A 15,800-nucleotide genomic window follows, 5' to 3' on the forward strand; every position below is an offset into this window, starting at 1 on the left:
CCTCCCTCCCTCTCTCTTCCTCCTCTGTCCTCTCTTTCTCTCAAGGACATTGTACACCCCATGATGGGGGCAGCAGGCTTAGCCCTGGATCTCCTGGGGCAGCTCTAGAGCTGCACAGCCAGGTTGGGGTCCTGAGTTCATCCCCCGAGCTGCAAGACTACGGGCATGTCACTGCCATTTCCTCATCTGTAAAGTCGAGATTATAGTAGGGCACCTCTTGGGTTGCCTAAGGGATTTAGTAAAATAATTTTGCCTTTAATCCCAGCACTTTGGGAGGCTGAGGCGGGAGGATCACTTGAGCCCAGGAGTTCAAGAACAGCCCGGGCTACATGGCAAAACCCCATCTCTACAAAAAGTCAAAAAATTTAGCTGGGCATGTTGGTGCATCCCTGTAGTCCCAGCTACTCGGGAGGCTGAAGCTGGAGGGTCGCTTGAGTCTGAGGAAGTTGAGGCTGCAGTAAGTTGTGACTGTGCCACTGCACTGCACTCACTCTAGCCTGAGTGACAGAGCAAGACCCTGTATCAGAAAAATAAAAATAAGTCCATGTGCAGTGGCTCATGCCTGTAATCCCAGCACTTTGGGAGGCTGAGGCAGGTAGATTGCTTGAGCCCAGGAGTTTTTAGACCAACTTGAGGAACATAGTGAGACCTTGTTTCTAAAAGAAAAAACATTTTTTTAGCTTCTCAGGGTTCAAAGTATTAAAAACATTTTATTTTAATAAAAACTAAAAACTAAGATAATCTTTATAAAACACTCTATTAAAAAGTGCCTGGCTTGACTGGGTGTGGTGGCTCACTCCTATAATCCCAGCACTTTGGGAGGCTCAGGTGGGTGGATCATCTGAGGTCAGGAGTTGAAGACCAGCCTGGCCAACATGGCGAAACCCCGTTTCTACTAAAAATACAAAAAATTAGCCAGCCTGGTGGTGGGCACCTGTAGTCCCAGCAACTTGGGAGGATGAGGCAGGAGAATCGCTTGAACTAGGGAGGTGGAGGTTGTAGTGAACTGAGATCATGCCACTGTACTCCAGCCTGGGCGACAGAGACAGACTCTGTCTTAAAAAAAAAAAAAATGGTGCCTGGCTCACTGGCTCATAGAAGTGCTCCAGAGACTTTAGTTCTTGCTGATGTTGTCCTCACAGGGGACTGGGAACACAGGTGACCGATAATTGCAACAGTGCAGGGGCTACTAACATAGTAACTGAGTGGGGGATGTCAAGGGAAGGCTTCCAGGAGGAGGTGACATTAGTGCTGGGTTCTGAAGAATGAGTAGGAGTTTGGGAAGTGCACAGGGGTGCTCCTGGCAGAGGAAACGGTATTGGCAAAGGCTGGAGTTGAGAGAGGGCGCTCTACAAATCTAGAGTGGTTCCGTATGGCAGGGCAATGGTGTGCCCTGATGAGCCAGTAGGTGGGCACTTGGCCCATATGTGTGCCTGGAGTGGGGCCTGGCTTTGCCTCTAACCCTTGCCAGGCCTTGTTCACAGATGAGTCAGAACTGATGGTGCAGCTTCCAGACAAGATGCGGCTGGACCTTGCCATCGACGTGAACTACAATATCGTTAGCAAAGTCGCACTCTTTCAGGTACACCCTTTGGTGCCCTCACCCTCAGGGCTGTGGGAGGCTCCCAGCCCAATCTTCTCTAAACAGCATTCCTTTCCCTTCCTCACTGGGACAGGGCTGTGACCGGCAGTTGATCTTTGACATGCTGAAGAGGCTTCGCTCTGTTGTCTACCTGCCCAATGACTATGTGTGCAAGAAGGTGAGCTGGCCTGGCAGCCACTGCTGGGTCTGGGGTTCACGATCCCCCTGGCTTTCAAGGAGCTGAGCTGGAGGGACACCTGCCAGCCCAGGGCAGAGCAAGTTTGTTGGGGAGGGAGAGGAGCGTCTGCGGCTTTGTGCTGCGGTGACCTGACCAGATCCAAGAGCAGGAGCGGATTAGGAGGCTTTGCCAGTTCTATGCAATCAGCACACATGTGCCTCTGGCTTTGCAAAGCATTTCCTCAGCTCCATTGACACAGGACCATGGGGTCCAGGACAAAGACCCCCGCACCTTACAGAAAGAGAAGCTGCGGAGCCTGAAGAGGGGCAGGGTCTTGACTGTGTAGCTGGAATTGCTTCTGGGGTCTCCGTCTTCCCATCAGGAAAATGGGGCAGGAGAAGGGGTGGGCTTAGGTCAGAGGTTGCAAGCTGGTGGCCTTTGGGTAAGATCCAGCACACAGGTATTCTGTGGGTTTTGTTTTTCTATCTAATTTTAAGAAAATGTAGAATCGGTCCCCAACCTTTAAACATTTGAAGATTTCATATAAAAATTCAGATTTCTGGCTGAAAACAGACAATCCGCCAGCACTGGGTCCACTTTCCCAAATGGCAAGAGCCAGCTGGGGTGGAGGAAAGGTTGCCCCAAAGGGGGACATTGTGTCCCTTCCTGATGCCACAGCCCTCACCGCTCCCCACTGCCCCACCCTAGAACCCCCTCCCTGCTCAGCTTCACCCTCTGATCCCAGAGAACATCTGGGTTTGAATCCTGGGATCTAACAATGTCTAGAGCCCTTTCTGCTCCCTGTCCTTGGGGTTCAAGGTGAGATCAAGGTCACCTGGTGAGTGAGGGGAGGGATCAGGAACCCAGGTTTCAGTCCTCTTGCCCAGAGCTGTTAATAAGCCTGGGTGTACGTACAAGGGGGAGAACATTACCCAAGCAGGCTCTGCAAGACTTGGGAACCCCCGTCCCCAAGAAGGTCCCTGTCTCCAGCTTGTATGTTGTGCAGCAGTGAAATTTTGGGAAGCAGAGAGCCAGGGTGAAGAGGGGAAAAGGATGCTTCAGAGGGCTGAGGATTTAAAGCTGCAACCTTAGGGGCCAAGAGGGGTCTGGGAGCAATAGAGTGACTTGCCTGACATTGGAGTCACTTTCTGGCTGTGCAGCCTTGGGCAAGTGGCTTGCCCTCTCTGAGTCCTGCTCATCTCATGGATAAAGTGGGAGATGTTGATAGTACCTCCCTCATGGGGTGGTTGTGAGGGCTGAATAAGATGTGCATACAGAGCGTAACACTGTGCCTGGCACACAGCAGGTGCCAGTGCTGTTGCTATTATCTTCGTGGGTGATGCAGAGTTTGCTTCAAATGAGAAAAAGTGAATCTAAAGTCTGTGATTGCAAATTAAATTGAGCACTTGGTGAGCACGTGTGAAGGGCGCCCTCTGCTGTCTGGTTTTGCTCTGCAGCGATCTCTCTGAGACACCCTGGGCGCTGGTTAGTGAGGTGAAGGTCCCCTCACCCTTTCACCCTTCTCAAACTAAACAAAAACAGGGAGGTAAACCTCTCTTCTTTTTTGTTAAGGAGGTCATGCATGTGTGAAATGCACAGGAATTTTCTGTCAAGTCAAAAGTGTGACAGTTACTGCCCTTGGTCACTTCCCGGACCCCTTATTTATTTATTTATTTGTTTGTTTGTTTATTTGAGACCAAGTCCCACTCTTTCGCCCAAGGTGGAGTGCAGTGGCACTGTCTCAGCTCACTGCAACTTCCACCTCCCGGGTTCAAGCAATTCTCCTACCTCAGCCTCCCAAGTAGCTGGGATTACAGGCATGTGCCACCACGCCTGGCTCATTTTTTTAGTTTTAGTAAAGACAGGGTTTCACCATGTTGGACAGGCTGGTTTCGAACTCCTGACCTCAGGTGATATGCCCACCTCGGCCTCCCAAAGTGCTGGGATTACAGGCGTGAGCCACCGCTCCCGGCCCCCTTTTTAATTATTATTATTATTATTATTTTTCTATAGACCTCCTCTTCCCCTTTTAAACACATGTGACTCACAGGTAGCTGGCCAGGACAAGGGCCCATGAAGGCATGAGGACTGGAAGGCGCGTGGCAGTCTAGGTGTTTCTAATTACAGTCCAAAGCAAGCTATTCATTCATGCATGCGTTTGGTTTGACTTGGGATTAAGGCCATTGTATGCATTTGCCAGGCTGCCACGGGACACTGCACAACACCACAAGCTGGGTGGCCTCTCTCCTCAGCTTGTAGGTGGTCATCTCGGTTTTGTGTGTGTGTGTCTTCTCGCATCCTCTTGTCTCTATGCCTGTCTTTGTGTCCACATTTCCATTAGGACACCAGTCATATTGGATTAGGTCTAGAAGGACCTCATCTTTAGGAGTTACATCTGCAATGACCCTGTTCCCAAATAAGGTCACATTCTGAGACGCTGGGGATGACGATTTCAACATAGAATTTGGGAGGGGTACAAATTCAACCCATAACAACCATGAACTCTGGAACTAGATTATCTGGGTGCAGGTCCCAGCTCTTGGGCAAAGAGCGATCTCACCCCCGAGGGTTGTTGAGGATAAGTAGTACACCACATAAAGCAATCTGGGCTGGGCATGGTGGCTCATGCCTGTAATCCCAGCACTTGGGGAGGCTAAGACAGGCAGATCACTTGAGGCCAGGAGTTTGAGACCAGCTTGGCCAACGTGGCGAAACCCTGTCTCTACTAAAAATACAAAAATTAGCCGGGTGCAGTGGCATATGCCTGTAATCCCAGCTACTTGGGAGGCTGAAGTATGATGCCTGTAATCACAGCTACTTGGGAGGCTGAAGTACAAGAACTGCTTGAACCCAGGAGGCGGAGGTTGCAGTGAGCTGAGATCCTGCCACTGCACTCCAACCTGGGCGACAGAGTGATTCCATTTCAGGAAAAAAAAAAAAAAAAAAACAATTTGAATACTATCGTTATTGTTTTTCCCATTCCTGTTGCAGTTAGCAAATGCTTCCCGAGCCCCTGAAATATGCCAGGTGTAGATATCATTTGATGGTGAACTGCTATCTGATTTGCCCTGCCTCCATCAGTGAGTCTAACTGGAAATTTGCAGAATTCCATTATACCTGCACCTCCCAGGTTAGCTGGCACTTCCCATTCCAGGACATCACTAACTCCCCCACTGCAACCCTATCAGTTACACAGGACATGGGATAGTCACTCCTCCAAGTCTACAGATGGGGAGACTGAGGCCCAAGTGGGAAGTGACTACCCCCATACAACACCCCAAGTTGTGGTGGCAGGGCTGCACCCCAGGGCCTAGGTTCCTCCTTGCGGGACCTCCAGCCTCTGGATCCAACCCTGGCTGCTTCTCTGGTGATGTTGGGGGATGAACAGAGGAACTTGTCCCTTCTCTGTTTCAGGGGGAGATCGGCCGTGAGATGTACATCATCCAGGCAGGGCAAGTGCAGGTCTTGGGCGGACCTGATGGGAAATCTGTGCTGGTGACACTGAAAGCTGGATCTGTGTTTGGAGAAATAAGGTCAGAGGCAGCTGGGGTAAAGTGAGGGGCCTGGGGCAAGCGCTGGGAAAGGAGGCGGCCAGCGGGCAGTGAACCATCTATGGCTTGGCAGATGCAGCACTGGCACCTGCTGATGTATGCGGGGATGGGGGTGGGGGAACGCTCTCATCTGTGTGGGGCCACCACTGTGCTCCACACATGGGAAAGAAAGATCTAAATATGACCAAAACCACAGTCTCTGAAGGGTCTTCTTCCTCCCTTCTCTGCCCCAGCTTGCTGGCTGTTGGGGGCGGGAACCGGCGCACGGCCAACGTGGTGGCCCACGGCTTTACCAACCTCTTCATCCTGGATAAGAAGGACCTGAATGAGATTTTGGTGCATTATCCTGAGTCTCAGAAGTTACTCCGGAAGAAAGCCAGGTATGTAACTTTTCTTTCATTTGATAGAAAATTGCTAAGGACAATGAATCTCTCTTACATAACCACAGTACCTTTATTTTTTATTTATTTATTTTTTGAGATGACGTCTTGCTCTGTCACCCAGGCTGGAGTGCATTGGAGTGATGACTCACTACAGCCTCAACCTCCTAGGTTCAAATGATCCTCCTGCCTCAGCCTCCCATGTAGCTGGGACTATAGGCACATACCACCATGCCCGGCTAATTTTTAAAATTTTTTCTAGAGCTGGGGTCTCATTATATTGCCTAGACTGGTATCAAACTTCTGGGCTCACATGATCTGCTCTGACCTCCCAAAGTGCTGGGATTACAGGTGTGAGCCACTGCGCCTGGCCTAGTACCTTCATTAAAATAAGGAAATTTCGTATGGAAACAACATTATTATCTCATTCATAATCCATCTTCAGATTTTGCTAATTCTTCAAGAGTATCCTTTGTACCTTTTCTTCTTTTCCATTCCTGAATCAAGTCTAGGATGACATATGGTAATTAAGGTGCAGAGTATTCTTAGTCTTCCTTGATCTGGGACACTTCTTCAGGCTTTTCCAACCTTTAGTGACTTGGATGTCTTTTGAGCATACAGGCCAGTTATTTTTTATTTGTTTATTTTTGAGACAGAGTCTTGCTCTGTTGCCCAGGCTGGAGTGCCGTGGCACAATCTCAGCTCAGTGTAACCTCTGCCTCCTGGATTCAAGCAATTTTCCTGCCTCAGCCTCCTGAGTAGCTGGGATTACAGGCGCATGCCACCACACCCGGCTGATTTTTGTATTTTTAGTAGAGACGGGGTTTCACCATGTTGGTCAGGCTGGTCTCAAACTCCTGACCTCGTGATCCACTCACCTCAGCCTCCCAAAGTGCTGTGATTACAGGCATGAGCCACCACACCTGGCCCATACAGGCCAGTTATTTCATAGAATGCCCCTCAGTTGGGGTTTGTCTGATGGTTTTCTCGTGATTACCATTAGAGTCTGCATTTTTGGCAGGAAGAACTCAGAAGTGATGTCGCTTCTGCAGCAAATGTATTGAGAGGCACATGATGCCGGTTACTCCCAATATCGATTATTTTCACTTTGATTACTTGGTTAAGGTTTCTGTACTGTGAACCTATTTTCCCTTAAACCTACTTCCTAAGTAATTAGTGGGGAGTCACCTTCAGACTATGAGGATATCCTGTTCCCCATCAAACTTTTACCCACCACTTTTAGCATCCTTTGATGGTTCCTCTCTATGATAGCTACAAAGAGATTGCTATGATAGTTGTAAAATGCTAATTTTGTAACTCCACTCCTTCCTTGATTATTAACTCGTGGTCAGCTGTGTGGAAGACCTTTTTCTTCTCTCCCATTTGTTTATTCATTTCTCAATGTATATCGGCATGGATTTACTTCATTCCATGAATACTCTGTTAACAATTATTATTTTGATGCTCAAATTGGTCCAATTTGGCCCTGGGCACTTTTTCAAGGTGGCTCATTTGTGACCTTTGTGATATCCGTGTCATATTGGAGCACTTCCTTGCTTACTCGAGTAACAGTAAGCCACAACCAGATGCCCTGGTTCATCTTGTACATCCCTTGTGGTATCGTGGAAATGGCAGTTTTCTCCAAGGAGCCTTGATTCCTTTTATTGCAGGATGGTTTTTAGAAACCAAGATCTGAGTCCTAGGAGCACTCATTGCTACTGGAGTGCTACTAGGCCTCTGCAGCAGACAGAACCAAGAAACACACCCACATACACACCAGGATGTATAAATACAAATATATTTCTATAAAATACATATACAATATCTATATATAAAATACATACACACATATACATATATATGCCAACATCAATTTTTCTGTTTTTCTACCGATTAATCTATCCATAAAACAATTTCAATCCAGCACCACATAATTCATTATTTTTTAATTTTTATTTTATTTTATTTTTTGAGACTGAGTTGTCACCCAGGCTGGAGTGCAGTGGCAGTGGTGCCATCTCAGCTCATTGCAACCTCTGCTGGGCTTACAGGCATGTGCCACCATACCTGCCTAATTTTTGTATTTTCAGTAGAGATGGGGTTTCACCATGCTGGCTAGACTGGTCCCGAATTCCTGACCTCAAGTGATCCCCCTGCCTCGGCCTCCCAAAGTTGCTGGGATTATAGGCGTGAGCCACCGTGCCCGGCTACCACATATTAGAATCCATTCTAATATTCTCCCTTTTCATACTTGTAAATCTCTTCTCCAACACTGAGCAGTACAGAGAAGTTCATTTCAGAATTTCCAGCCCATGTCACTGTAAAAACAAAGAATAAGGCTTCTAGGTAGAGTTCAGTACTGGATGCAGCTCTTCTGTCTTTAGCCCGAGTATATATGATGTGTTATGTTCAAAGGTATCTGGAGTCCTTCTCTTCCTCCCCCACCCTTTAATGTGGTTACTTTATTCATCTGAAATACAGGTAGGTTCACTTGTTTCAGTTTACATTCCATTTAGGGCTCCTGCCACCCTAATCTTTGTTGACTTTTTCTTGTTTTAAGTATGTAGAACATTAACATGTTCCTGAAGGTCAACACTCTGCAAAATGGGGCACTCAGAAAAGCGTCCCAACTCTCCCTGTCCCCATTGCCCCCTGACTGCAACCCCCATTATTACATGACTCGTTGCATCAATTTCTGCCTTTTCTTTCCTCTGCTTACTTTTGCAAAAATAGACAGATCCACAAACATTTTCTTTTTTTCTTTTTTGAGATGAAGTCTCGTTCTGTAGCCCAGGCTGGAGTGTAGTGGTTTGATCTTGGCTCACTGCAACCTCCACCTTCCAGATTCAAGCGATTCTCCTGCCTCAGCCTCCTGAGTAGCTGGGATTATGGGCATCCACCACCATGCCCGGCTAATTTGTGTATTTTTAGTAGAGATGGGGTTTTGCCATGTTATCCAGGCTTGTCTCGAACTCCTGACCTCAGGTGATCTGCCTGCCTCTGCCTCCCAAAATTCTGGCATTACAGGTGTGGGCCACCACGCCCAGCCCGAACATTTTCTTATTTCTTCTTTCTTACACAAAATGTGGCATGCTGTAGATTCTTGTTGTACTTTACTTTGTTTCCACATGGCAACAAAACCCGGAAATCATTGTCTATCAGTGCAGAATCAGCTTCCTCATTCCTTTCCACAGTGGCAGAACATTCCTGTAAATGGACATTTAGGGTATTTCCAAACTTTTGCAATTACAAACAGTGGTACAACGAATAACCATGTGCATCTGTATTTTGCATTGTTGGGGAACACGTCATTCTTTTTAGAAAAGCCAGTTTTTGTTTTCAAACCCTTAAGATCAAGTTTCAAATTGAGCGACAGGCATCGTGGTGTGGCAGGAACCCCACAATAGGTCTGGGATGCTGGCGGGGCTCAGGTCCCTTCCATGTGAGGTGCTGGCTGTGTGACTTTGAGGAAGTTGTTTAACTTTTCTGGTCTCAGTTGTCTCCTATGTAAAATAAAGGTCATAACCCCTACTTTGCTGCTGTAATTTTTTTTTTTTTTAAGATGGAGTCTTGCTCTGTTGCCCAGGCTGAAGTGCAGTGGCGCAATCCTGGCTCACTGTAACCTCCGCCTTCTGGGTTCAAGCAATTCGATTCTCCTGCCTCAGCCTCCCCAGTAGCTGGGACTACAGACATGTGCCACCACACCTGGCTAATTTTTGTATTTTAAGTAGAAACGGGGTTTCCCCATGTTGACCAGGCTGGTCTGGGACTCCTGACCTCAGGTGATCTGCCCGCCTTGGCCTCCCAAAGTGCTGAGATTACAGGTGTGAGCCACTGTGCTTGGCCTGCTGCTGTGAAAATCAAATAGTGTGCAGGAATGTCTCCGGTGGGGTGCCTGTCATATCAGAGAGCTCAGTGCATGTTAATAATGATCACTTCAGGCCAGGTGCAGTGGCGCGTGATTGTAATCACAGCACTTTAGGAGGCTGAGGCGGGAGGATCACTTCAGCCCAGAAATTTAAAGTTAAAGTGAATTATGATCGTGCCACTGCACTCCAGCCTGGGTGACAGAGCAAGACCCTGTCTCTAAAATAAATAAGCAATTGTTCCTTTGTAGCCATCAAATTCACCCTATAATTTTTCAATTGGCTAAAACCTTTTTAATCCACATAGCTGGGTTTTCCTCCTTGTCTTGTATCACACATTCTTATCTTCCCCTTCATTCTATACAATGACACCGGAAATAAACTGCACAGAGAGCTGCCATAATAAAGGGAAGAAACTCACCAGCATCCATTCCTACAGCACAGTGATGTATCGAGTACACGGTGCTGAGTTCTGGGGACACAGCAAGGACCAAACAAAACTCACATTCTAGTCAGGGAACCAACAATGGAAAGATGAGTGATGATGTGATGTGTTTGGTGATGAGGAAACAAAGCCATGGGAGGAGCGGGAAGTGACGGAGTGTTGCCTGAGATAAGCTGGTTGGGGAAGCTGCTCTGAGCAGGTGGCATTTCAACAAGACCTGCACAAAACAAAGGAGTGAGCTGGCGGACTGATGGCTGGGAACAGCATTCTGGGCAGAGGGAACAGCCTGTGCAGAGGCTTTGAGGAGGAGCAGGCTTAGCGTGTGGGTGGCACAACAGCAAGAAAATTAGCATAGCTTGGTGTGGGATCAGAGGAGTGTAGGGGAAGAGATTGGGTCGGACCTCAGAGGGAGATGGGAGCCACAGCGAGTTTTACACAGAGGAGTGACTTGAAGTTCCTTAGGTTTTCACGGGAGCCCTTTAGCAGCTTCAAGGTAAAAGGATGTAGTTTTCATGTCCAAGCATCATGCACACAAGACACTGAGGTCCCCTGGGGAAGGACGCTGCCCCAAAACTCACCTGGTTGCTCTCAAGGAACCCACTGGGCCCTTCCAAAACCTAGGTCTATCTGAATTTCTCCCACCAAATCTCCCCACATTCCCCACCACATCAGTGGTGCGTGCCAGCGCCTCCTTTCCCGAGGGACAGGGAGGTAGAGTGGACCCTTGTGATTCATGGACTCCATATTTGCAAATTCGCCTCCTCACTGAAATGGACTCATAACGCCAGGATCAATACTAACAGGCTTTTGTGGTCATTCAAGGACATGCCCAGAGCAGCAAAATACTTGAGTCACCCCAAGTGCACACTCCCCGCTGAAGTCCCAGATCTGCCTTCTGGTTTCAGCTCTTGTACTGCAAACAGGTGTCTTTTTATGGTCCATTTAATGCCCCCCCCCCCAGTTTTTTTTTTTCCAAGCCAACTCAAAGATTCTTTAATTTTTTTAACAAAATATACAACCCAAAACATCATACTATGGTGGAAATAAATTGGTGGTAGAGGAAAGGATACATATGGGTTTGTGGAACAGGGAATGAGTTCAATCTCAAGACAAGTTTCAGAGATCTTCTACCCCTTCACAACAGAAATGGCTGCTAAACAATTTCATACAAAGTGTTATTGGATCACAATACAATGAACAAAGGCCGTTTCAAAAATAAAAGTGATCTCTAAAGCATATCTGCTCCTGGCAATGAACCATGAATAAGCCTTACCGATTTGTCGTCTTCTAAAAGCCTGCCTGCCAGATATTCTTCCATGTTTATTTCCAAACAGGTTTGTGGGTTAGCAGGACAATGCATCTCAAGAAAGGTAATAGAGTAAGGGAAGTACAGGAGTTGACATGCCAATAAGGGGTGTAAAGAGTAAACAAAGAGCTACTCACGGTGCATTTCAAACAATGTTAAGGCAGGCCCATCCAAATGAAAGCCTAAGAGATGAACAATTCTTCCAAGTTTTCCATTTCAGCAAGCTTTCTGGTGTTTTTCCCAGAGATGCATCAACTGCCCAGGAAATTGGGTAGGAATACAACACAGCAATTGGAGAGGTCAGTTGCCTCCATCCTACCCCACATTTCAGAAATGGCAGAGTCAAAGCCAAAATACAATCAAAGCACACTATGTGGTGAGCCAGTTAGACATTTGATTTTAATGACAAAGTGGGAGAAAATAAATTGGCCAAAAAAATTAACAGAAAATACATTTTTACAGATATATATATAGAAGTTGTTATCGATTTGTCTGGTGTTTTAAGGGGAAAGGGAAAAGGAAAGGAGGTAAATTTTTTAGCTTCCATTAATATTTACTGTAAGATGCTGACTGCATCTCTTAGTGTAGGTTCCAGATGAGATAGCAAACTAGTCCTGGATCATCTGGGCATCTGATTTCTAGAAGCCAATTTGATTCATTCACAAGTAGCTCTAGGTATTTATTCTTAGTTGTGAACACTGGATTCTGAATGGTCCTGGATCGCACCAACTGTAGCTTCCTGTTCAGGCATTTCCTGAGGGACCATATTGTCTTCAACTACCTGCTCCTTTGGAGGGGATCTTGACACTGGAGCTTTAACCAAATTCAGAGGGTCGGCACTGTCATCATCTACTTGCAGTTTTTTTTCATTTTTGTGCTTTTTGTTGGTGATTGCACTGTTTAAAATGGCCCCCAAGCATAGCGCTGAAGTGCCGTCTCGTGTTCCTAAGCACAAGAAGTCTGTGATGTGCCTTACACAGTGAATATGTGTGTTAGATAAGTTTCATTCAGGCATGAATTATAGTGCTGTTGGCTGTGTGTTCAATGTTAATAAAACAACAATCTATATTTAATAAGATGTCTTTAGCCGGCACAGTGGCTCATGCCTGTAATCCCAGCACTTTGGGAGGCTGAGGCAGGCGGATCACCTGAGGTCAGGAGTTCGAGACCAGCCTGGCCAACATGGTGAAACCCCGTCTCTACTAAAACTACAAAAATTAGCAAGGCGTGGTGGTGGGCACCTATGATCCCAGCTACCTGGGACGCTGAGGCAGGAGAATGGCTTGAACCAGGGAGGCAGAGTTTGCAGTGAACCAAGATCATGCCACTGCACTGCAGCCTGGGTGACAGAGTGAGACTCTGTCTCAAAATAATAATAATAATAGTAATAATAATATAACAATGTCTTTAAAAAGAAACACACATAAGACAAGTTTATTATTATTAATTTTAGAGACAGGGTTACGCTCTTTCACCCAGGCTGGAGTACGGTGACATGATCATAGCTCACTGCAACCTCGAACTCCTGGGCTCAAGAGCTCTCCCGCCTTGGCCTGCCAGTGTTCTGGGACTGTGTGTGAGCCACCACGCCTGGCCAAGTTTATGTATTATGGTTGACGAATGTTGTGATGAGAGATTTGTAGGAATCTAGCCTTGTATTTCCCCTAGCAACAATGTTTCCGTATTTGCTAATTCGGTGTTCGCAGAGATCTCATAGGACATAATTACTACAAATCATGAGATTCAACTCTGCTTGTGGCTGAAAACTGGTACCAGGTCTCCCCACCCTCTCTTCTTGCCCCCGCCCCCACCAGGAGGAACAAAGCTCAGGAAAGCCATGCTTTTAGCTGTTATCCCATCCTCCTGGGTGGGTTAGGCAAGAGTTTGGCAAATCAGATGGGACCCCAAAGGCCCTCCCAAGAGCCGTGCAGAGGCCCCCATTCCTGACAGTGCCTGTGCACCTGTGTCCATACCGAAAAGGCTGAGGTGTGGGTGGGAGGCAGCCAGGCAAAGGAGTAGAGCTAACAGGCCTCACAGCAACATGGCGGGGCATGGGATGGGGGGCCCAGCCGTGAGTCATCAGAGTGGTTGTTTGCTGGCCAGGCCAGCTTGACCAGAGAGGCAGGGGATTGTGTGTGAGCTCTGCTCATCAGGGGAGATATACTATCTGAGAACCATAGTTCTGGGGACATCTGAGTTGGTGAGGGCCACGTGTGGGATTCTGTCCAAGCTCCCTGCTTTGCAGATGGGGGACCCGAGTCCCCAAAGAAGTGAAGTGCTCAGATCTCTGGCTTGACCACTCCAAGAAAGAGAATGAAGAGGTCTTATGTGGGTCACTTGCTCCAGGCTGATTGCTCAGTCTCAGTTATAGGGAAGCATACATTATCAGAAAATGAGGACAAATTTCCCTAATCTGGAAATGCCCCAGAAGCCAGCTCAATGTTTCCAAACAGAGACAGCTATTAGCAATCAGCAAAGGTCCTATAAATAGTTATTTTGTTAGAAAGAAAAAGATAGTTCATTTTCACAGCACCCTCAGCCTTCCTGTGGGCTGTCACATCGTGAATTATGGACTCAAATAACATGGGGGACAGTGCCGAGCTGGCGCGTGTCAGAGGCGTCTGGTGAATTATCGTGTTTGTGTTCTCCTGGGGGATCTCCAGCTAGAAATGCAAATCTTGGGCAATTAATATCAATATGCACCATTTAAACCCATTGCCTCTGATTAGATAAGCAGCCAGTAATGGCCTCATTTTTAAACAAACAAGTTTTGCTGGAGCCCTGATGAATGAATTTGCCAATTCATTGTCTAGGCCCGCTGGTTGCAGGCAGAATTCATTTGTTCTTGAGACAAACTGCTTACCACATGTTTGTAGTGTGAAAAATTCCCAGTAAAAAGGTAGGGCTCTCTTTGATGGAAAAATCTACCCTTATCTAGAGAAACAGGGGGGTACATACCATTAGATATGGGTGGCAATTCTGCTTCTGCCACTTCCTGGTAACCTTGGGCATATCACTCCCCCTGTTCTGAGTCTCAATTTCCCCAAATGTCAGAGGCACAGTAATCTCAGCCCTTTCCATATCACAGGAGTATTTGTCAGTGTCCAGGAAGATAATGATGTAATGTCGCTTTGTAATCATTAATATCTGGGGCACTGGGGTCAGAAGTGTGGGTTTGAATTCTAGCTTTGCTGCCTCTTAGCTGTGTGGCCTTGGGAAAGTTACTCACCCCCTCTGAACTTCTATACCCTCATTTGGAAATGAGGATGAATAATAAGACCTACTTATGGGGATTGTTGTGAGACTTAAATGAGAGAGTATGTATTAGCATAACAGTATTACCACAGATTTAGCCGTTTAAAATCACACACATTCACGATCTCAGTTTCTGTGGGTCAGAAGTCTGGACATGGCTTAGCTAGGTCTTCTGCAAGATTGTCATCAAGGTGTCTTCCAAGCAGGCTCTCATCTGAAGTCTGGATGGGGGAAGGACCCACTTCCAGGATCACATGGCTGTCGGTGTAATTCAGTTCCTTGGGGTTGTAGGACTGGGGCTCCAGTTCCCACTAGCAATTGGCCAGTGGCTGGCCTCAGGTGCTTGCCATGTGGACCTTCTCCAACACAGCTGGCTGCTCCCTACATCAAAGTCATCAAGGGAGGCCAGGCACTGTGGCTCATGCCTGTAATCCCAACACTTTGCGAGGCCATGGCAGGAGGATTGCTTGAGTCCAGGAGTTCAAGACCAGTGTGAGCAACACAGGGAGACCCCGTCTCTATTACTTAAAATAAAAATCAAATAATAAATAAATAAAGTCAGCAAGGGAGATTCCCTTGCAAGACAGAGCTCTATCACAATCCTGTGTGACATATTCTACCAGTGATAGCCCTTATTGTATTCTATTGGTTAAAAGCAAGACACATACCCCACTCATCCTCAAGGGAAGGGGACCACACAGAGGTGTGAACACCAGGAAGGGGGTAATAGGGGCCATTGAAGGGTGCCTGTAAAGGATGGAGCAGAGGGCCTGGCACATATAGACACTCAATACATGCTGATAATTGTGATGGTAACGATGGGGAGATGACAGTGAAGCAGAAGGAGAAGGAAAGAGCTTTGGTTCCTTTTCCACCTGGGCATCTTATTCCCAATTCCCTATGTGAAAGTGTCCTTCAGGATTTCCTAACGCTTCTGCTGGTTAAAAAAAAAGAAAGAGGCCAGGCATGGTGGCACACACCTATAATTACAACACTTTGGGAGGCCAAGGCAGGTGGATCGCTTGAGCCCAAGAGTTTGAGACCAACCTGAGCAACATGGCAAAACCCTGTCTCTACAAAAAAATAAAAAATTGTGGTTGTGGTGGTGCATATCTGTAGTTCCAGCTACTCGGGTGGGAGGATTGCTTGAGCCATGGAGGTCAAGGCTGCAGTAAGCCATGATCACGCCACTGCACTCCTGCCTGGGTGACAGAGCCAGACCCTGAGAGAGAGGGGG

The 15,800-nt window shown here is 47.1% G+C and overlaps 1 protein-coding gene across 1 annotated transcript in view; it reads left to right on the forward strand.

Annotated features, from left to right (window-relative positions):
- The window catches only part of CNGB1 (cyclic nucleotide gated channel beta 1), a 111,862-nt gene that overhangs the window by 84,536 nt on the left and 11,526 nt on the right, over positions 1–15,800 (forward strand). Inside the window, exons 27-30 of the mRNA XM_011938876.1 lie at positions 1,485–1,582; positions 1,677–1,760; positions 5,175–5,293; positions 5,545–5,691. Coding sequence (XP_011794266.1) covers positions 1,485–1,582; positions 1,677–1,760; positions 5,175–5,293; positions 5,545–5,691 — 448 coding nt within the window. The remainder of the gene's footprint in view (positions 1–1,484; positions 1,583–1,676; positions 1,761–5,174; positions 5,294–5,544; positions 5,692–15,800) is intronic.

Source organism: Colobus angolensis, unplaced genomic scaffold (genome assembly GCF_000951035.1).
Source record: "Colobus angolensis palliatus isolate OR3802 unplaced genomic scaffold, Cang.pa_1.0 Scaffold178, whole genome shotgun sequence".
NCBI classification, from domain to species: domain Eukaryota; kingdom Metazoa; phylum Chordata; class Mammalia; order Primates; family Cercopithecidae; genus Colobus; species Colobus angolensis.